Raw genomic sequence first — 21,895 nt, 5'->3', positions numbered from 1 at the left:
GGGAAAGGCTCCATGCCTCCCTGCGTCACAGCTGAGCAAATGCAGGGTAAGGATCAGGAAGGCACAGTCACCCTTGATTTTCCATTTCCAAAAACATGTCTAAGGGCAAGCGTTGTGCATGCTTTAGATAAATGATTACAAGGGGTTTGAGACACAAAGGGGAAAAAATAGTTTTGTCGCCTAGTGCAGTGTGACAGTCACGCGGCACACAGTAGGCATGAGCAGCAGCCCAGCTCCTGGGGCTCGCAAAACCAAGGGCACTGCAAGCTCTCCCAGGAAGAAATTTAGGCTAGAGGGGCTGAGGAGGCATGGGGAATGCCAGTGGGAGTCAGCTCCAGTTCCTTGTTTGGTTTCCTCAAGGACATTCAGAGCAGCTCCCTTCAACAGCTCTTTAAGGAGGCAGCATGAGGAACTTGAGGCACCTCTCAAGCAGGAGTTAACAGGAGCATGGTGGGGCTACAGAAGCTGGGTCACACAGCCAGCAGCACACGTGGGGCATGACAGGCATTTCAGCACCTCCCTCAGCCATCTCATCTCCTTTTGCTAAAAAGGAGAAGCTCTCTTGTACAGAAATTCTGATTGAAACTGAGCAGTGAGAGTTTACAAAGAAAGACGAAATCAGACCACTATCATTACTGCATGTTCTCACATCCAGCCTCAAGCCCACCCTACTACGGGAAGTCACCTTGGATGAACATTCACAACAGGGAGGACAGAGCCTGCATATGTACCTTGATGCTCCCTTTGCTTAGCAAGTACCCCAGCCATGTCAGAATAAACACAAACTGGTTTGTGCAGAGGGGAAAAAAAAAAAAAAAAATCAACCCAAAATCAGCACCTCTCTGCAGGAAGCACTGCCATGGGGAGCTTCATCTACCCCATGAGTGACACCAGAGAGCTCCTAACCTGGCCTCAGAGGTGATGGTCCTAGTGAGCTGCTGCAGAATTGGGTATTTTAGCAACTCTGCTGCTTAACTGAAGGCTCCCAAAGCACCTCACACCAAAGGCTCCCTCCTCTCCCCCAGAGAGGAGAGCCAGCTCTCCTCCCCCAACTCCAGAGAGCTGAATCATGGCAGGACCAGGGATGGCCAGGCACATCACCACTTTTTCCTATGTACTGCTATTCTTGGCAGCAGGAGAGGTCACTGAGACAGCTGTCCTGGCCCTGTTGCACAATCCTGGGCATCACTGAGCTATTCCTAATGCTGTGAAACCAGGACCTTGCCTGCAAGGCTGACACTGAGCACCACTTCATCCAAAAGCAGCGGTATCCCTCCTTACCCAAAACGAGGCACGTCCAAGGTGTTCTCTCTTCACTGAGCACACATCACACGACAAACAGTTATTATATCATGCTTTTAATACAAACTTAAAAAAATCTGGAACAATAGAAACTGTACAGATTTGATCAACCTTTTTGTGGGGTTTTTTGTTTGTTTTTAACTAAATCTCTAGACACACCAATATCCCGTTCCAAAATATTGCACAACATTCTGAATACAAAACTCTGATTGTATTCCTCCTTCGCTAAAGAAAAAAAAAAAAAAAGGAAAAAAAAAAAAGAAAAAGACAGCAACCCCCTGGTTCTCCCTCTCAGTAGTTCCCTTCTCCAAAAAAAAACCCAAGCAGAGCACACGCAGAAACCCTCCACTCGGAGACATACAGACTTCTGTCCGCTTTCACTCCTATCCCACAAGGCAACTGTCGATTCACTCCTTGGAGAGGGGCGGGAGGAAAGGGAGGTTGAGTGGGGAGAAAGGAATCTTCACCACTTCTTTTTTTTTTTAAAGTTTTTTCCTGAAAAAATATTTTTTTCTCTCCTCTTTTTTAAGAAAAAATCTTGAAAAGAAAAAAATTACATTTTTTACGTTAGAAATATACATATATTATATATACCTCTTACATTTTACAAATGTAGCAAATTATTCAATACAAACGGACATCAACAAAAAGAACATAAACCCATAAAAAATAAAAGTTAAAAAAAAAAAATCTTCTCTCTTCTCTTCCTAAGAAACCAGGTAAATTAGTGCAGGTTTTTAAAAAATAAAATTGAAGCTGAACGCCTACATCCAAGACTAGAAAAGACCTGAAAAGGCCATTAGTTTCCATTGCTGCCTGATGCTGGAGGAACATTTCTGAAGCACACTTTTTTCCTTTTAAGATGCAAAGAGGTTGGTCCCTCTTCTTTTCCTCCTTCCACTCACACCACTATTTTTAAAGCAGGTATAATACGTGTGGCAGAGCAAAGCAGCATCAAAGCTTCACACACACATAAGCAAGTGGACAGGGGACATCCCCACTTCTTCCCTCCCTCCCTGTGCTGGAGGAGAGCACGCCATCTCAAGGCAGCGTCTCACAGGTGGCTCTGCCAGATGTGGGGACAATGGGGGGCAACTGGACCAGGTCCTGCCATCAGGGTCTGAACACCCCTCAGAGTCCAGTGCAGCATGTGGGGTGGCTCCCACCAGCGCCTGTTGGGGAGGACTCCATGGCAGTGGTAGCATCTGTTAAAAGCAGTGGGTTCAAAGGAAAGAAAAAAAAGGAAACAACAGCTGGGCCACTCCTCATCAACTTGTCCTAGTCTGGAAACCTGCAGGGTTGAGGTTGTGGGCACCAGCTTTGGGGGAACTGGCTGAGCTCTGCTCTCCTCACCCACCTGCTGCATTGGTCATAGCAAGTAGCAAGTTCCCTGCTTGGGAACCCATGCTGGGCACAAGGTCAGGACCGTGTGCACCATCACCCATCAAGGGGAAGGGTACACTGGAAACTCTCCTTGGAGAGCTCTGGGCAGAGACAGTCTACCTGGGACAGCCCATTACCTTCTGCAAATGCTCAGCGGCAACACAACTACAAAAGGGCTGGAGTGCCTCCATCTCAGGGAAGGGAGCAGGAAAAGCACATGGTCAAGCTCATCTCACCTGAAACAGAGATTTCTTGAAAGAGCACATTGGTTCCACAAGTGCAGGAGGAGTGGATTTCAGACTGTGCTCCAAGAAGCATCATTAAAAGAAAACCAAACCTCAAGTTTGGGAAGCAGCAAAAGCTTATTTTTCATTTAAACTGAGAACTTCAAAGACTGGAGTTTCATCTTCTCCATCTCTCTCCTCTTTGCACATTTCCATGCTCACACAGCAGCCTGCAAGGAAACCTCCCTTCCCACCTAAAAAGCTTCCATCCTTTCTGGGCATGAAGCAGTCCTCCTTTGGCTTTCTGTGAAGGTGGGTTTTGGAGTCCTCAACACAGAAGGGATCAAGCTGAACAGCCGCTACTGCCTGACTGCCACACATCATCTTGGAGAAAGGTGCAGAGTCCTATATCCCATCCCTGCTGTGAAGAGGCACCATACACTCACAGGCTGAGATGACCACTTCCCTTTGGAGAGCCCATCCCAGCTCTGCCCTGAGCTTGCTGCTGTCCACGCTGATATGATCTGGCTGGAATGAGGAATTTATGATAGGTGCTTCCTTTTCTCACTGGATCAGCCACCTCCTCATGCTTCTCCAGAAAGGCAAGGGAAAGGATTTAGTCAGGTGCATACCTGGCTGAAAGCACAAACCCTTATGCTACCACTCAAGACAGCAGCTTCAACAACATCACCCTATCTTCTTGAAAAGTTGTGCTGCCTCACTAACTAAAAAGGAAGAAATTTTCTCTTTGAGACAAGAAGATGAATTCACAGCAGATAATGAGAACTCTGACCTCAGAGGCCACCCCAAGTGGATGCTGGCCCCTGCTGCTGGGGGGAACACCTGGGAAGTGGGGGAAGGATCCAAGCGGGGTCCAGCTGGTTCAGTTCCACCTCCCCCAAGCCACAGAGAGAGGCAGGTGGTGTTTCTACACCAGAGGGGCTGTCATCCAGACTGACTGGGCAGCCCGGAGAGAGCATAAAAAAGCCCTCTTGCTCAGGTACAGAAAGGTCCAGTAACCAGAGCCACTAAGCTCAAAGCACTGACCCCCTGTAGCCACAACTGGAAGTGCAGATGAGGAAGGAAGCAGGAAGAAGCCATTTCACAGTAATGCTCTGCCCTGACTGTGATGTGAGATAGTCAAGGAGAAGAGTTAGTGCTTTTCAGCACACAGAACAGCTGATGCCAGCTTGGGCTGGAGCCACAACAGCACAATGGTCTGCACCCATGGGCACAGGCGACGTTCTCTGTATACACAGAAAAAGCAAGCTCACCCACCCATTCTGGCTAGCACACAAGACTGTGTGTGTCCCCACCAACACTGACTCATGCTCTTCTTGTCCCTCCTCCAGCACAGTGCTATGAAGATGACATCCCTACACCCAGGTAGAAGGACCCTGTGTCCAGTGTGGGGCAGGAGGTGGTGCCAGGAATCAGGAGCATTGTGACCTACAGTTGAACCAGTCCTGGGCTGGAGTGGGGGAAGAGGGCACACAAACCAAAAAAAAAGCCCAAGACTCATTTAAAGGAGTAAAAAAGTGAGTAGGAAAAAAGCACAGGTACTGAGTTAAAAAACAATTCAGTGCTTCAGGAGCGTTACCAGCACAGCGCAACAACACTGAGCTCTCTCTTTTCCCAAGAACCTATATTTATAAGGTTTTAATATTTTCTGTATATTTCTATTTTTCTTTTCTCTCCCTCTTGTTTGTTTGTTTTGTTCTTGTTTTCCCCCCTCCCTCCCTGCCCCAAAATACTCTCCTTCCATTGTATTCAGTTGGCCAGGACGACGGGCTGGAACGACTGGCTAGGATACTGCATGGCATTCAGGTTGTAGCTGAGTCCTTCCACGAAGGGAGACTTCTCCAAAAAGAGGCTATTGGTGCTGCCACTGAAGACCTGAGCCATATCAAAGGTACCACCTGTGCTGGCGTTGAACTGTGATGCTGGTGGGATGCTGCTGGCCTGGCTCTCACTGGCAACACCATCGAAGAAGAGACTGCTGGCTCCCGGCGAGGCGCCACTGTAAACGAACTCCTTGGCATTGGGGGAGAGCTGTGACTGTGGGGCTTGGCTCCCAGCACTCCCGACGAAGTTCAGAGAGTGCATAGACAGGGAGAGGCCCTTGTGCTTCAGCAGGTTGGTGGTGGGAGACCTGACCATTCTTGGCTGCTGCACAGCCCCTGCTCCACCGCCCCCTCCTCCGGCTCCTCCACCCTTCTTCATCTTGGTCGAGCCGAACTTGGTGGCAGCAAAGGTGGCAGTGGTGAACGTGATGGGTTGAGCAGAGCGAGGGATGAAGGTGGGGCTGGGTGACTGGCCAAAGGAGGGGGATGGAGAGTTGGACAGCGAGTTGTCCTGGCTGCCAATAGGGACAAATACCTGGGCGTCGGGGTTGAAGCTGCTCTTGATTTCTTTGTCCAGCTCTGTGGCACTGCAGCCCTCATTGTCATCTAGGTAGAGAACCTTAACAGAGCCCTTCTCACCGATCTGGTAGGAAACCTCAAAAGGATCAATCCAGACACTCAGCTCTTCTGGCACATTGGCACGCACATCCTCCACAGCCAGCCCGCTCCGCTTGGCTGCCAGCTCCACCACTGGATCCACTGTCTCCCCTATATGAACACAGCGATAGCCAGATCCCTTCAGAGGTTTCTCTGGGTACCAGTGACCCTCATACTTCTTCTTCAGCAGGCGCTCTAGCTCCTCACCAAACAGGTCTGCCCGCCTCCGAGGAAGCTTGTTGTACAAGTATGAGATGATGAAGTTAAGAGCAACTTTGATCTCCAGATGCATACTCTCTTCCCAGCAAGCAAGTCAGGGCAGTGTATTAAAAGTGACAAAATGACAGAAACATAGACAAGTTTTGACTCCAAAGAGACCTAGGGAAAGAGAGAAAAGGATGGATGAAGACTAGAGAACACAACAACTCTCCCCGTTGAGATAAATAACTGTGCCTTTTCATGAACAAAGCAGAATTAGCAGTTTGCACAAATACTAACACGAAGTAATGCTCTCTAGGAGAGTCACCACAAATCTACTGATCCTCAAAACAGAGGGATGTTGATAGGGAGAACTCTCCCTGCTCCTCTTTCAAAAGAAATAAGGGTGTAACCACTACCCGCACACAAGTACGTACATCACACTCACCTCGCTGCCAAGCACTGCTCCTGTAACCCGGCTGTCTGCTCTGTCAGCAGCATCTAACACACCTCTCCTGCCCTGGCACTCAGCAGCTTCCAACACAGCTCACCTGCACCAGCCTTTCTAGAGCACAAATGCAGCACCTGAACAGCCTCGTGACTCGCTCAGCAGCTTTGTGCAGAGACCTGCTTGCATTCAGGACAGCAGGGCCAGCCTCTCCTCCAGGAGGCCGGGTGGTTGTGCCAGGTGCCACGTCCTGCTGGCACAAGCACAGAAGGGACAAGAAGGAGTGAGGGAGGGTGCCGGGGCACCAGCTGCCAGCCCATGTTTACTATCCCCTTGACTAGCAGGCACATATCTTATTAAGTGTACCCAGTTGAGATTCTGCCTAGCTACAAGCATAAAAATCTCAGTTCAAGTCTGCTGAGCAGGGAGAGTGGGACAGTAAATGTGCATAGGGTCACAAAACACAAACATGCCAACAGCCTGTCCAATACAGTTCACATCGCTTGTCCCTGCACAGAGGGAAGACGAGCTCTGCCAGGATCAGATACCCACTTAATAAAAACTGAGATTGCTTGCCAAAGATTGAAGTAATCCTCCCTCCTCTCTCTCTCTGCCTTGTGAGGAAGCCTCCGAAATGGAGAGAACCCACAAAAGCACAATGCAAAACCACAACACTCAACTCTCCCATTATACACAGATTTGCAAACAATGTTTGTCTGGGTACAAAAAAACCAAAACTAAGTATGTCAGCACTACACTTTGTCACTCATCCAAGGAAAATGAATCTCACAGATATTTTAAGAGGAAGCACACTTCCAGTAGCCTCCACACCTCTCCAGGGGAAAGAAGAATATCCAGTTTTTAATTGGCAGTTTAGTCAGAGGCTGCTCTGTCTTCAGCTGCCCTCACCTTGCTCAAAGAGACACACTATGTTCAACTGTCTTCCTAAAATGGGCTTTAGGGATATTCTTGTACAGCACTCAAGCCAATATTTATGATGTGTGACAATTATTTGGGGGTGGGGATGAAGTACAAACATACATAGTTAGCATTCCCCTCAAAAATCCCAGCAGCACAACCAGGTATCCATGCTGGCCTAAGTCAGCAGGAGTTAAAAAACTGACCAGACTTGTTTGCTTGGTCTAGTTTAGTCAACAGGAAGGATCAAATAATCTTGAAGAAGCCCTCAAATATTTTAAAGCTTTACTGCAAAAAAGGGATGCAGATTCTATGTTTTTTCTGTACTACTCCACATTCACAGAGGCTTAGCTTTAGGAAGATGGTAACCAGAAACAGATCTCACACTTCTGATCTCTCAACAAGGAGGCCAGTTCTGGAAAGAAGCCTCTTTGTGTTTGACTCAGCAACATAAAAACACACAGGAACAAGGGAGTGGAAAAGAAGCCTTGCCTTTAAAACCAGCTTTAAGGAATTACTGTAATGTAACAAACTTTGGTAGGTCACTGCAACCTGACCAAATCCAAGTAAGAACATATGAACCCTGAAGAAATAAGCAACCACAGTTTTTCTAAGAACAGTTAAGAAGAAGCCATTTTCAGAAGGCAAAAGTCTGGGCACAAAGACAAAGCCTCTTCCACAAAAATTAAGTATGAAACAAATCCCTAAAGAGCACACCTAAATCCTAACAAGAACTTGTATAGACTATGCTACCTCAAGGGAGGATTACATGGAGCTAACTTCTTTGGCTTGAGATGTTCAAAAGAGAGGATACCTTGGGATCCCAGCAAGTTAAGCAGGAAGAGAACAGCCAGTTTGTAAGTCTTTTATCTTGTGATAAATTCTAATCTAGATCCAAAATCTATTAAGAGATCAGATATTAAAGACCGGGAAAGGAATGGTGGCCAAAATTCGTTACCATCCTATCTGCTATACAAATGTCTCAATATACATTGAGGACCCCAGTTCCTCAGCAACTTTTTGTAGAAAGCTGTGAGGAGGTAAAATTATACATCATCTCCTTTTTTCTTTTATCCAGTTTTCCTAAAAAAAGAATACTCTTTAACTTGGTTATGAAAAAGGTGAGTTAATTAGCCTAATAACACCAACAGCTGCCAAGGTAGAGGCATACAACTGATACCTGCTGAAAAAAGTCACTGGCTTCTCAGGTTGTTGACATGGCAGGATGAGCTCCAGTAGGATCCCCTCAATCTCTTTCTACTGCACTGAAATGTGATAAAATAATTTTTAAAAAATTTAAGAACACCCAAACCCACCAAAATCCAGCTGAAGCAGTATGGCTCTGAGAGAAGAAACTACTGAATATCAATGGTAAGAGATATTCTGAGCAATCTTCCATAAAGGCCAGCATTTTCAAACTAAAGGCCTACTGTAAAGCGAGGTGCTGGCAGGGAACAAAGAGCTGTTTCTCTGCTCTGCGGAGGGAAGGCAAGACTCCCTGTTTGTCGGTATCCTGAAGGGGAGAGGCCAGACCACCACTTACAACAGAGAAGAGCGAACACGGCAACGATTCCCTCTCCTCCAGGCTACACCACCACGGTGGCTGACCTTGCGGGCATCCCCCCTTCGACCTCCCGAAGGAGGCCCGGCCCTACGAACAGGCTAGCCGCCGCCTCGGGACTTAAACAGACGGCTATCACGGCGGCCTGCGGTCCCACAGCCGGACACACCCGTCTGGAACGAGAGCCCCCTTCCCAGCACCCCGCCAAGGGCGGCGGAGAGACTCCTCCCCGCCAGCCGAACGGCCCCGCGGGGGCAAGCCCCCCGCCCCTCCATCCCCGGTAGCGCGGCCATCCCCGGTGCCCGGGCGGCCCCGGCACGCCGGGAGCTGTAGTCCTCGCCCCCGCTCCCCGCCCCGCGACCTACTTCTTCCCGGACTGCGACTCCCGGCGCGCCCCGCGCCCGGCCCGGTGCGTCCCCCGGCGGGGCAGGGCACAAAATTTTCCAGAGCACATGCGCGCTACGGCCCGCCCGCCCTTCCCGGCGCTGCCCACGGCCGGGAACACGCCCCGCGGCCCAGGACCGCCGGGCAGCCGCCCCCTTCTCCCCTTCCCTTCCCCTCCCTCCCTCTCGGCAGGGATGGGCGGGTGCGTCCCCACCCCGCAGCTGTTTCCCCCCCCCACGGCTGCGGGACGGAGTCCGGGAGGCCAGAAGCCCAGTAACCTTCTGTCCCTCTCCCCCGCCCCCCCTGCTTGTCCCCTTCGCCCCAGTGGGGCAGGCGAGGTCGCAAACAAGGTTCCAAACAGAGCGACTCGGATGCATGGGGATACGTCAACAAGGGCGAGCTCCTGGCCCCGCACACCCAGCGGGGTATCTCAGATCGGGGTGTCCGGGAGAAATTGAGGGGGGGGGAAAGAGGGGGGGGGCAGCCCAGCCCAGCCCCGACAGCGCCTTTGTTGTCGCGGGGCTTCTCCCCCTCGGAGCTCGTCGTGCACGAAAGGGAACACCCCGGCGACATCCCCCTTTCCCGGGAGCCCAGGGCGCCCACCACCGCCCTCGGGCCCAGCCTGCCTTTTTTGGGGCTGCTAGGGCTGGGGCTGAGCCGCATCCCGCTCCCGCCCCCCACCCCCCCCCAACCTAGGCTGTGGAGAACAAAATGGTGAACTGGGGCACTGCAAAGCGTCCCCAACCCCGTGACTTTCACTTCCATTCTTCTCCTTTGAAGCCCCATTAATCCCCCTGGGGACCATAGCCGCACAGTGACTCCGCGGACGGGCAGATCGCTGTCTCTGGTAGGGAGGGGGACGATGAGCCCCCTCAGACCGAGCTCACAAAGAGGACGCGCGCTGGAGGGGTCCCAGCCCAAGAAGGGGTGTGGGGGAGGAAAGCAGCCCCGGCCCCACTTACTTCGTTCTCGGATCCAGGGCCGGCGGCTGTTGGCGGCTGTCGCGGGGGCCGAAGGCGCTGCTGGCGGGTCTGGTCTCTGCTCTGCCCCGTCTCGTCCGTCCCCTCCTTCCCTTGTACCCGACGGCGCGGGGCGGGCCCGGTGCTGTGGTGAGGATGCCGCTGCTGTGCCCCCAGAGCCGCCCGCGCCCTGGCCCCGAGTGAGCCAACTCACGGCAAACTTTCACCCTTAGCAACCTCTCTGCGCACGGATCCGTTCCCGCCCCGCGTGATGCGGCCGCGGGGGGCGGGCCGGGACTACTTCCCCCTCCCGTCGCCGTCCGCAGCGCCGCGGAATGGACCGGGGGGGGGGGGGGGGGCGGCCCGGCGGAGCCACATCTGCTCCCCCCTGGGCACCGGGAGTATCCCGGATCAGAGCTCAAGGGAAGGAGGGAAGGGGTCGCGGCACTAGCGGGGATTGACCTGAGGATTTCCCCAAGCGGCTTAGCCTGAGGCGACGGGGAGGATGAGGGTGGAATCGAACGGAGGGGGGAGAGACGGGACCGGCCGGTGTGGTCCCCGCCCCCGCGCATCATGCGTACGGTCAAGCTGCAGCTCAGTAGCAAGGCCAGCCCCGGGACTCTCGAAGGGACAATTATCTGCACACCCCAGCACGTCTGCGAATATCCCCGTCGTGGAGCCCCCCCGCCCCGCTACAGTGGAGGAGCTCGGGGAGACGTGCCCACGGGCAATCCTGGCTCCCTCCATCGTTGCAAAACCCTCGGGATTCCCGGTCCTCGATGCGGCCGGGGAGCCCGGGGGCTGCAAGCGCATCTCCCTGGGGAACAACGGGGCAAGGCCAAACCGAGCGTGCTTGTATCACCGCGGGGAGGACAGGAGCGGCACGGCCACCTCCGCGGCCCCGAGACGGAGACAGAGACCCCGCCCCCTGCACGCGCTCCCGCCTCCCGGACTATTTTGTCTCCGCACGCCTGTGTCCCTCCGCCTCCAACAGAGCAGGGCCGGCCCCGCCGCGGCGGAGACGAGAGACCCGCAAGGTGCGCGAGCGCCGGCCGTACTAAAAATAACTGCGGCGTGTTAGCAACAGCCTTCCCATTGGCTGGCCAGGCCCGGCGGCGCCTTCGGATTGGAGCGCTGCCTCAGCCAGTGAGCCGAAGGGGGTGTGCGCGGTGGGCGCTGCCGGGAGATGTAGTCACCGGGGCGGCCGGGGCCTGCCCCCGTCCCGGGTGCTTCCCCCGCACCGCGGGGTGTTCGCGGGTTCGGGCAGGGCTCGGGGTCACAGGCTGCCCTGGGGAAGGACAACCACGGTGACGGCCATCCCTGGGGCTATGGGCCGATGGCGGCACCTCCACCGCCAAACGCTGAGCTGCACCACCCACTGGCAAGCTGAAGGCACTCTCGGCCAGCACACAAACGGATCCGCAACCTTTATTTCAAAGCAGACCCATAACTAGTTCCAGGAAAATGAAGAAAATACCTACCGGCATCCCCAGGCCGTGTATGTTACAGTCCAAAGTCACACCACCTTTCACACACAACACTTGCAAAGGCTGCTTGCTGTCCGCACTTAAAGTAACTTTTGACCCAAGTAACACTCCAAACTAGTAGAAGGGACAGCAAGAACAGTGTTTTCAGGCTCTCCCAGCCATGTGTCCTGCATTTTCCTCAGTGCTGACACAAGCATTACAACAGTCCCTGTTGCAGCAGGGGTAGCTGGCCTGGCAACCATCTCCCAAGTGCAAAAATACAAAGTTCATCTCTCGCCCCATTTCCACAGTAGCCCTCAGCCTTCTTCTGGGTTTGGTTTGTCCTCCTCTCTCATTCAGGAACACTTTACCTCGGTACTGCCTTTGCCACAGAAGAGCATTTCTTTTGAGGCCAGCCAACACCGTGTGTTAAGAAATCCACTAATGTTCCTTCCCAGCCAAAGCAGCCAGCCTTACTCATTTTACCACTGATTACAGAAAAAAACCCCAATAACTTTTGAAGTTGTTTTTTTTTCTGCAGGGAAAGGGGAAAGAAAAGAGCAAGACTTATGAGAGCTATTATGAGCAGCCTTATTTTCGTCACTCCTATTTTAAAAGGAATTTAGTTACAAAAGAACACCTTTTTTTTTTTTTTCCCCCAATTATTCCCTTGCTTGGCTGGAAGCAAAAATCATACTGTCAGCCAGAGATCAGGAAATTAAAACAACTGAGCTATTTTTAGCATCATTAAGCAAAAAAAGGCAATTACATTTCTAAAATTCTATTATTGTTTTAATAAGGTGTTAGTAAGAGGGTGTCACATATTAGGGCTCTTTAAAATACCTGTGCCTTGACCGTGCTCCTTTAATTATGGCGTCGCCCTTGTACACATGCAGGCAGAGGAATTCTTTCACAGTATCTGCTCCTGCATTCTCAACCATTTGGCTATTAAGTCAAAGCAAAGCTCCTGTGTCACGTGGGCATGGGGAGGGGAACAATTGCCAAGCCACTGGGACAGAGCTCGTTTGGTTGGGTTATTTAATGCCATGGAAGGGGAGTCAGGTTATAATTGGACATAATTAATATCGCCATACCCTGATTCCTCTGTACATTCAATTCACATGACAACCCCAAGGAAATGAAAAATTCTTTCCAGCTATTGAATAAGGCAAACATCTCCAGCTGATGTCTGTAATGAGAAAATAACAGCTTCTGTGCAGATAAGGTTTCAGAAGTGAGATTTTGTCCATGCAGCTCCCAAACCTCCACCTACCTTTTTGTTTTGTCTCTTTTTAAAGAGAAGGAGAAGTAATGCTTGGGGCTCAGGGGCTTTGTCAAGACAAGGTTTAGGTGGTTCAAGGAAGTGGATATATGTTACAGAGCTATTTGCTGAGCTCAGCTGTAGTTGTGGCTGGCAGTTGGTCGGAAGGGGTGTGTAACAGGGAACACCTACATTTCAGAACGCAGCAATGCCTTGTTAGTACTGGCAACAGAGGCCAATTTCTTAATAGGCCAAGAGGTCCTACATTCTCTCCTTCAATGTAAATATTTAAAATTGAAGGAGGAGTTTTTTTTACTTGTTATGCAACATTTTAATAAAACAAGAAAAAAATAACACTACCTAGAAAAGTAACAGCAGGAAGATACATTTAGCTCCACTCATTAGAATTTGAAGACAGCACCACGGGGCTCAGCTGCCACGTTGACAAAGCTGTCCCCGTCTCTCCCACCGTTCCCTGCTGTTGCCACACAAGTACTTTGCAGCTGGCAGCCAGGGAGACCCCAAATCTGGCTGCATAAAACTCCATGGACGGATGAAGTCCTTCCAAAGCTTGGCCTGCACACGGCAGCAGGACGTGTCTTGTCTCATTTTCTCCCCGTGGGGAAGCTCGTCCTTTTAGCACGTGCCCTGGTCTCCAGTACTGCAAGGCAATCTCGTTCTCCTGGACAAGTACTTTAAAATCTATTTAAGTGAAAAATAATGCACTTTTCTACAGGCCCTGTCTAGGTATCATCTACTGGTGCACAGAAATCATTACCAAGCAAGCAAGGTCATGTTTTTCTGGCTACACAAATGTGTCCATTACCCTTGTCTGAATTAGCAGCTTCAGGGCAATGTCCCATCTATGCTCTGAAAGTACCAGAAAGGCAGTGGCACTGAACTGATCTGAACACCAGCAGCATTTGGCATGCTCCCCAGAGCTGTCTGAGCAAACAAGGCAAAGGGGAAAAAGCCTGTCCCTCCCTCTCTCCACCTGCCCAGTGACTCAGAACAACTAGAAATGGCAGCTTAACTCTCAGAATACAGACCAATATATCCAGCAGTCAGCGTGAGGGCATCAGGAGTGCCAAGAAAGTGAGTATGTTCAGCTGTTTTTGGGGATGGGGGAAGGGATGGGGACACGTCTACCTCTACAGCAAGCTCTGCCTGGCTGATCCCGCTAAATGATTAGGAACAAGGGGTGCTCTAAAATTAGCTCACCAGGGTGTAATGGTTCTGAGACAAAAAATAATTCCTTTCTTCATTTCTCTCTACCTTTACTGAAAAACTTTGTCATTTTCCAGATTTCTGGGAAAGAAAAAAAAAATGCGTACAAACCTTCTGCATTCCTAGTGAGATAATTTGGGCGGCCTGACTGAGGGTAAGTGATAAATTCTGGTTGAAGTGATAAAGTTCCAGGTACAACAAATCTGCATGTCATGGCCTGCTTTTAAAGAAACACAGAATTTAAAATGGCCGATAACATGGACTGACATGGACTTTTTGGTCTGCAGAGGCAGTTGCCTATTCCTATAGAACCGCTTTGGGGGAATAGATTTGCTGTAACCAATGAGCTAGATTGCTCTGAACATCTTGGCAAATTGCATCCATCAGAAGCTGTGTAAGGAAAAAGACATACTGATACTCTGAACTGAAAAAAAAATGGGAAGAGAAACCTGACAGAATTAATAGCTGGGGGCAGGAGAGGGAGGAGCAGCTGAGATAGCTGTAGGGCCAGTGGCAGCTAGAGCCAGCTGCAGCAGGAAAAAATTACTTTTGAGGGTAGGTTAATCACAACTTGTGTGCTTTTATCCAAATGGTTGGAGCAGGTACAAGAGGTATTTAAGCCAAGGAGTAGTTAGAGGAATTATTACTAGCCTCAAGCGAATAGCTGAAATCCTGGAAGGGGCACCAAAAAAAAAAGGGTTTTGGGGCTCTGCACCCCAAAACTGGACAAAGACAACTGTGTTAGTGTAGTACACGCTCTGCTCAGACTACAAGTGCTTAAAGGACTGCAGGGCACACTGAGCCAGGACCCTGATCTAACCATCTGAGGAGTACACACCCATGGGGAACTCAGTTCCGCCTCTGCACAAAGGCGCCTGTTCCCAGATCTTTGCTGAGCCAACAGACTGCTTTTAGCCTCTACTGGTATTTGACAAACAAGCAGCCTCTGGTTTCCAGCACGCACACGGCCAATAGCCCAGAACACAATAGTTGGTTTCCCGTTACAGCAGGGAAGGCTTTAACTTATTCACAAGAACAGGATAGCGAGTCAAATAGCTTAGTAGGTTTTAGAAAGGGATTGGATGTTTGCATGGTGAAACAACATCCACAGTCGTATTAGCCAGGATAAGGGTTACAAGCTCAGCGATCCTCATGCTACAGGACAAAATGATCAGTGGCTGGGATCACAGGCAGACAAAAGCAACAGCCGATCCCTGAAGCTCCTTGCGGCAAGGTCACGTGGCCATAAGCAGACACTGTCAGAGACCAGATAACCCATTGTGAAGTGCTAGCTGGGCTAATCCTCCATGTCCCCAGAAAGCTCCAGAGAGGCTAGGCACAGAATGAACCAAATAGAAATCCTTGTTGTACCAAAAATAAAAACCCAAAAGAAAAAGCTTTATTGGTATGCATCCTACAGAAATGGTTACAAGAAATGGCCTTGGATTTATCTGTCAAAGAAAACATGGAACAGCTGTGCTCTCCCTAGGAAGGTACCAACCATGAGCAGATTCCCTACAAAACAAGGCAGCATGGAAATATACTGGAGGAAGGGAGGAGGGGAGCGGATTGGTGTTTTGTTCTTCAACACCGATGGATGGGGCAATTTCAAACAATTGAGAGGAGGCCCAGTAAGAACAACCTCAAGGTGTTTCTCCACACTAAAAACAGCACTTTCCATTTTTACATGGTTCCTTCTATGTGTAAGTGCTTGCCCATTCTGCTTTGTATAGAGAGCTGGGGCAACTACTAGCAGAGCTTCTGCAAAAGCAAGAGACAGTGATCTTCATTTGCCCTCCCTCATCACTGGTTCTCATCAGGTTTCAGTCCCCACTCAGTCTGTTATTTCTCCAATCCTAAGTATATTACTGAATTTGTATTGCTTTAGAAAAAAATAATCAACCAGTTTTCAGTAAGAGTAAAGTCCAGAGATGTTCCAAGACCCTCTTGCCAACCCAACAGGAGGTAGCCACATATGAATAGGATCACCTCTTCTTGAAGCCATACTTTTTCCTTTCATAGAAAAGATCTGTCTTGGAACTGCCCAGGTTGACAATCTTGGGGCAACCATCTCTCTGTAAGAAAAGAAAATGCAGGTTAGGAAATGGGCAAACACAGAACAACATCATAGTTGTAGTAAGTTCTCAGTTCCCACACTCTTCGCCCTGTCCTCAACACATTTCATACACCTGTACAGACAAATTGCTCTCCAGTGCTGGTTATCAGTAAGACAGTGGAACAGAGAAGAGGATGGATGTCATTTCAGCATTACTGTAGGGCATGGTCTCCCTCAGGGCCAAAATGGAAAACAGCTCATACAACATCAGCCATTTAATGAAAAGGATGTGCTGTGCCTCAAGACTCAATTCTTTCTAAATCAGGATATGCAGGACCTCTAGGGTCCAGAGGAATAACCTTTCCCCTGCTTAGCCAAGAAGAATCTTGCTGCCCTAGATGTCACCAAATCATTCTTGTGTTTAGGAACCCCTCAGCAGTGACAGCATAACTGAATCTCAGATTTCTTGAATCCTGGATCAATTACTGCAGAGGCTGTAGGGTCAGATACTCACAGCAGCTACATAGATTAAGTTATTGCACCTGAATTCCAGTAGATGGTGAGAAAAAAGCCTCAAAAAAAGCAAGGAGAGTAGGGGAGACCATTCTGAGAGGTGTGGTTGCAAAACCAAATCAGAAACGCCCTCTTGGTATACCTGGGAACATTTGCCCATGGGTCACCTGAGCCCAGCATCTGCATAATTCTTTAGGGCAAAGCATTATGGCTGGCCACAGCAGTTGTGAGGGACCCAGCAGGCAGAGGAACACGTGTCCTTGGTTGAAGTGCAAGCCTGAGTGTATTAGATTGAGAAAGCCCCGGGCAGATGTCAGATGCTGTAGAATCTGCACCCAAGCTGCCTGGCTCCCAAGCGAGAGATGCAGTCTGGTGGGGAGGATCTGCATGACAGGAATAACAGTAGAAGTGGGGAACAGAAATCATCCCTCCCTCACACACCTGCCATGACCCATTTCTAGCTACTGTCTCCTTATTTCATTTTGAACCTCAGTAGCAGGACTCTTTCAAGACTTGCCTCCCACAATCCATGGAGTCTGTTCAAATCTTGACAGCCTTATTGCAGGGCTCTGTTCATTCTTCCACCTCCTCCCAAGGACACAGCTCATGAGCACCCTCCTTTCTCCAAGAAAAGATTACTATTTGTAACTCACAGATGTCCTGGGTGACAAGGTGGGATTCAGGCCCTTACCCACAGATCAAAGTGGGCTGAAACAATACTTCATTCCTTCCTCCACCAGAATAAATGAACCAAGAGTAACCAGGTCCTTTGCTTTGTGCTCATTTGCATTCCATCTCTGCCATCCATTTTATTTGCTTTCTTGCTTCACTATCTTTTCCAGTCTTTCTCTGAGGATGATCAAAGTACTGTGGCTAAAGCCTTGGACTGTTAAAGCTTCAGGTACAGAGTTCTGCCCATCTGGTTTTCTTATTCACATCAGCACCAGATACCATAATTGTGATAGGCAGCAGCACACTTAATTTTGCTCCTTCTGGGCTCCCTACACTTGTGCCAGCATTTTTCAATTGGGCAACAAATCATGTCAAATCTGCTGTTTCAGATCTGCAACTTCACATCTACAATAATATGTAACACCCGAGTTTTCTGCTACGGAGCAACTTTTTTCACTCACAGCAGCATTCACCCAGGTGTCAAAATACCCCAGACCTGTTATTCTTTAGCTCTACGTTTTCTACAGTCCTCCTGACAGAGCAGCTTGTTATTTCACACCTGAACCAAACATAAGATATAGGTAATCTTAGGTTATGAAAAACACTTGTTGGAAATCCCTATGAATTGATAAAACTAAAACCAAGCCTATTTTACTCATGACTTGTAAAGCCAGGCATCTTCATTCCAAAGGCAAGTGAACAAAACTACTGTTTCTCACAGCATTTATAAAGTAGGAGGCAGCACCCCCATCAAAGCACTTATATCCATATTTAGATACAAAGAAAGATTATGGTCCTGTTAGATCTAATGACTAAACTCAAAGGAGGACCTGCTCCTATTCTGGATTTGGCTGCAGGCCTCTAGAGAAATCAGGCACTAGAGAGAATTAAAGCAGCAACTCACTCAGCTGAGGCCACTCCTGTAAACCACTCTGAACCACTCTCTCAGCACTTCCTTCACAGTCATTAAGGTGTGTAGGAAATTACATTTGCAAAGCACCAAACAACTTTTAACAGACACTCTCACAGCTACCAGGCCTATATTCTGGGATAGCAGAACTGTAAGCATCATGTTCTTGTTCTCCTGTAAGGTCTTTCTAATGCTTTGTTGCAGTTCACGTCCTGCACTCATTGTGTTGGGTTATTAACAAAAGCCTTATAAGGAGTGAACAGCTGCCTCATTTCCCACGTGCAATGGCTTTCAGCACAATATGGTAAAAAGATGATAGCTCTGGCTATAGACAAAAGGGACCATAACACCAAAAGGCATTAGCCAAAAGAGAAATATCTACAATGCAGACAATTCCAGAAAAGAGTAAGAAAATATAAATTGTATCCCATTGAAATTATACAAGAAGCATCCAACTTGCAAAACACAATTACCAGTGAAGCCACCGGACACTAAGGACCAACTTTACCTTCTTATTCAAAGGAAAACAAAGGTTTTCCACAGGCTTTATAGTACCGTATGTGCTCTTAATCAGTGGCTCATAATGGACTTCTAGGGAGGAGCTGCTTCTACCACTGCCTTGCAGTGTCTGCAACATTTCTGACCCTGGTGAAACCTAGGCTGGAGCTGTACTAAGATAACAGCCTGAAGTGGTAACAAGCAGTGTGTAGAGGAAATGAACTGTGAGTGTGCAAAACAGTTGGAGATCCTTAGAATGAAGAGAGTTGCAATACCTCAAAATGCTTTGCAAACACAGAGACCTATCAACAGGGGAATAAAGGTTTCAGATATTGCAAATGAGTGCCAATTGTCCCAGCAGTAATTTCAGCAGCTCCAAGCCCCTTAAAGGTAAGCATGACTACTGTGTAGCTGGGGTGGCAACTTACATCTTTTTCCTGGATGGTGCACTCCTTGCAGTAGTAGGCATCAGACACTCCGGGCCCCCCGCAGATGACGCATCGGCCCTGGTAGGAGCCGTAGTTACACTCGTCACAGATGCGCACCAGGGTGCAGGGCCGCACGTAGGAGTCACAGATCACACACTTGCCATCACCTGCGAGCACAGCACAGCCTTTGGTTACAGAACGTCCTTTCTGCCACCCCCACGTCAGAGGAAAAGCTTCCTGGTCAAATAACTTCCCTGTACACTCAAAGACAATACAGCTGAACTGCAGAAATGTGCCTTGCAGGCACAGGGCACAACTCTGTATTGCACACAGACTTGAGAGGAACAAGGATCGTGGCCTGCAATATTTGAGGACTTTTTTTAATTTAGTCATTCATTCACAGTCAGAGAAGAAACCCCAAATTACTTGGGTAACTACTTCGTGATTAGTCAAGACTTGCTTAGATTGTACCGCTACTTTTGCTGTAGAACGTTTCCTGACATTCATTTGCAAAAGAAAAAAAGCCAGAGTGACAGAACTAGAGTCCTTACCTACACAGAAGCAGCAGTGTAAGCTTCTCCCACAGTGCCACATCAACAAAAGACTGGAGTTACTATGCTCAAAGAGATAAGAGATTGTACTCATGGTCCCTTTAATCCTTCATCTGTGAAAGGCCAAAGGTAGGGCAAACTGGCATAAGCAGCCATTTCACAATAGCTGCTCTTACGCTCTCACAAGGAACTGAGTGCAATTCAAGTACTGATATCATACAGGCAAGGAGCCATCAGATGCCAGCGAGAGTTTCTGCTGAGCTGGACCTTAACCAAAACACTGACCTATGGATGAAAGACTTCATATCCTATTACCAGTTCCCAAGGTATCTAATCCTGACCCCCACAAACAGCTTGCCTAACCTGCTCTTAAATCTCTGGCGTGACAGCCCTCAGCTACTACCAATGGGAATCTGTTTCACTGTCAGGTGCTCTTGAAAATTATCTTCTTGCTTCAGACTGTCCTTCTCCCACTTTATTTATTCTCACACTATTTTTGAGTCACAAACTACTCACCTCATTTGTTCTGTTCCCCTACATGATCTAATGACAGATCACAAGGATCTAACAACAGATCATAGTCTTTCTTCCCTTTCACAGTTAAGCATTTGATTCCATGGGTGTTTTTCCTGTTCTAACTTCTGACATTTGCCCTCCATTTCTTCTTCTCCTAGATGCTAATGGAGACCTTTCTCACAGTATGATGAAGCCAAAACCCAAAAATGCATTTTCCCCCCTGCTTTAAAATGTTTAGGAGGATATTTTGGTATTACAGATTACAAGGATCCAATGAAGCAGTCACTGTAGCCTCAGCCACTAGAAATGCTGGCAACAGGTACGCTAGAACTGCGTTTGTGCGAAAGTCTGTTTGAGCTTGCAACTTTTTAAGTATTCCTTGAGCTACACTTGCAACATTACAGTAATTGTTCCCTTTTCAAAGGGTGACATTAAGTTTGGGGTTAAAGCAAAAATAGATTCCAACCTTCAAACCCAAACTGCATGCTCTAACCACAACACCACGTTCTCAAGCAACTAAATGTGGATGCTATACTTACATTTTTCACAGAGTCTTCCGATTGCTGGGAAAAAAGAAAAAGAAAAAATTATTTGAAGCAGGAGAAAAGTCTAAGTAAGTACAAACTTGAATGTCAAATAATTATTTTCTGCAATGAGCAATCCTTAAAAAAATTAAAGGTTAAACTACAGAAACAGTTTGAGCATAAATACACACATTCATGATAAACAATATATATCCTCCTGGAGAGATTTAGCAGAACCCAAGATGCACTATGAATGCACAATGACATCCCTCTGCAGTAAGAAAACCTACATTCATCATTCCATTTCAAACACAGCCAGTGTGTCTGACTGAAGGAAACGTTGTACATGAGTCTTGGCACAGCTTTTAGTGGGGGGGGGGGGGGGGAAACCAAAACCAAGTGTTTGTTTAAAGCAGTCCAAATACCTTCTTTGCTTTAGAACATGAAGGTAGTTAAATGTACCTTAGAAGTCTTGTCATTTGTCTGGGACACTCACAAAAATGATGTTAGGAACTTGGATAAATGTAATAAGTATTGAGTTTCAAAGACTAGATGTGCACATCAACAAAGACTAAATATTGATTTGTCTGAAGTCTGAGAGAGAAGGGATTTGTCAGGACATGACTTTTCAACCTAGACAGAGGGTTGGAAGCACTGACTATTCTAAAAAGAGATTTCCTATGGGCAGTGCAGCTGAATGCTTTGCGTTTACGGAACTTGCAGAAAGCTGCTCGTTAAATTTGCTTTTCTAAGGAGTGACAAAACCCAGGAAAGGATACCTCAACTTCTAATCTTGTATAAGAGTTCTTTGAACCTTGACCCAAATGCTGACTCAGATGCGACAAGGATAAATCCCGTTATCTGTATTACAGGCATAACCCGGAAGATAACTTTTGTCTCTCAGCCAGAAAGATGCTCCCAAGTGTTGCTGGATCCACAACGCACGGCGGGGCATCGAAAATAAAGGAAAATAAAAGGAGCACAAAAGAGGGAGGGAGGAGCGGGTGGCGCGCGCTGCCCCTCCTCCTCCCCCGCCTCCGCCGGGCCTAACGGCCGCGCGCGGGCCCGACGGCCGGTAACGCGCGCGCGCCTCCCGCTCGCCCCGCGGCCAGAAAAGCGGGGAAGGGACCCCCCCCATCCTCATCCCCCATCCCCCGGGACCCACCGACGCCGGCCTGCTTGCGGCAGAAGATGAGATCCGGGTGGTGCTTGGCCATGGCGAGGCGACACCCGCCCGGCGCTGCTGCTGCTGCGGCCCCGCGGAGCCCTCACCGCCGCGCCGCCCCCGAGTCCTGGCCGGGGTGAGAGCAGCGCCTGCCAAAGCGCCTCCCCCGAGCGGGAAAACGCCGAGGGATGCTGAGATAAACCCTCCCCCTAAAGCCACCCCATCTCTAA

The 21,895-nt window shown here is 48.9% G+C and overlaps 2 protein-coding genes and 1 long non-coding RNA gene across 15 annotated transcripts; 1 reads left to right on the top strand and 2 right to left on the bottom strand.

The window, feature by feature from the left end:
* Positions 1–1,337: 1,337 nt before the first annotated feature.
* Positions 1,338–12,202, bottom strand: TOB2 (transducer of ERBB2, 2). Of its 8 annotated transcripts, XM_053942527.1 has the most exons (5): positions 9,882–10,092; positions 8,155–8,239; positions 6,057–6,306; positions 5,618–5,788; positions 1,338–5,521 (listed from the first exon to the last, which is right to left on the bottom strand). In XM_053942527.1, exons 4-5 carry the CDS (start codon positions 5,700–5,702, stop codon positions 4,680–4,682), a joined length of 927 nt encoding a protein of 308 aa, XP_053798502.1. In that variant the 5' UTR covers positions 5,703–5,788; positions 6,057–6,306; positions 8,155–8,239; positions 9,882–10,092; the 3' UTR covers positions 1,338–4,679. The 8 variants fall into 8 exon arrangements, with proteins under 8 accessions (XP_053798502.1, XP_053798495.1, XP_053798494.1 ...); XM_053942520.1 differs by having other exon boundaries at positions 1,338–5,788; positions 6,057–6,309; positions 9,882–10,089; XM_053942519.1 differs by having other exon boundaries at positions 1,338–5,788; positions 9,882–10,089.
* On the top strand, positions 12,189–21,462 carry LOC128787942 (uncharacterized). Of its 6 annotated transcripts, none has more exons than XR_008430902.1 (5): positions 12,189–13,700; positions 13,910–13,986; positions 20,135–20,295; positions 20,527–20,589; positions 21,373–21,462. It is a non-coding gene; the product is annotated as an uncharacterized LOC128787942 (long non-coding RNA). The 6 variants fall into 6 exon arrangements; XR_008430907.1 differs by having other exon boundaries at positions 12,189–13,986; positions 20,135–20,158; positions 20,236–20,295; XR_008430905.1 differs by adding an exon at positions 19,683–19,786 and having other exon boundaries at positions 12,189–13,986; positions 20,236–20,295.
* Positions 15,210–21,887, bottom strand: PHF5A (PHD finger protein 5A). The gene is made up of 4 exons (XM_053942549.1): positions 21,666–21,887; positions 20,516–20,539; positions 18,910–19,076; positions 15,210–15,907 (listed from the first exon to the last, which is right to left on the bottom strand). Exons 1-4 carry the CDS (start codon positions 21,715–21,717, stop codon positions 15,818–15,820), a joined length of 333 nt encoding a protein of 110 aa, XP_053798524.1. The 5' UTR covers positions 21,718–21,887; the 3' UTR covers positions 15,210–15,817.
* Positions 21,888–21,895: the final 8 nt, after the last annotated feature.

Source organism: Vidua chalybeata, chromosome 5, assembly GCF_026979565.1.
Source record: "Vidua chalybeata isolate OUT-0048 chromosome 5, bVidCha1 merged haplotype, whole genome shotgun sequence".
NCBI classification, from domain to species: domain Eukaryota; kingdom Metazoa; phylum Chordata; class Aves; order Passeriformes; family Viduidae; genus Vidua; species Vidua chalybeata.
The sequence above is the reverse complement of the archived record's forward strand: the minus strand, read 5'-3'. Positions and strand labels throughout refer to the sequence as shown.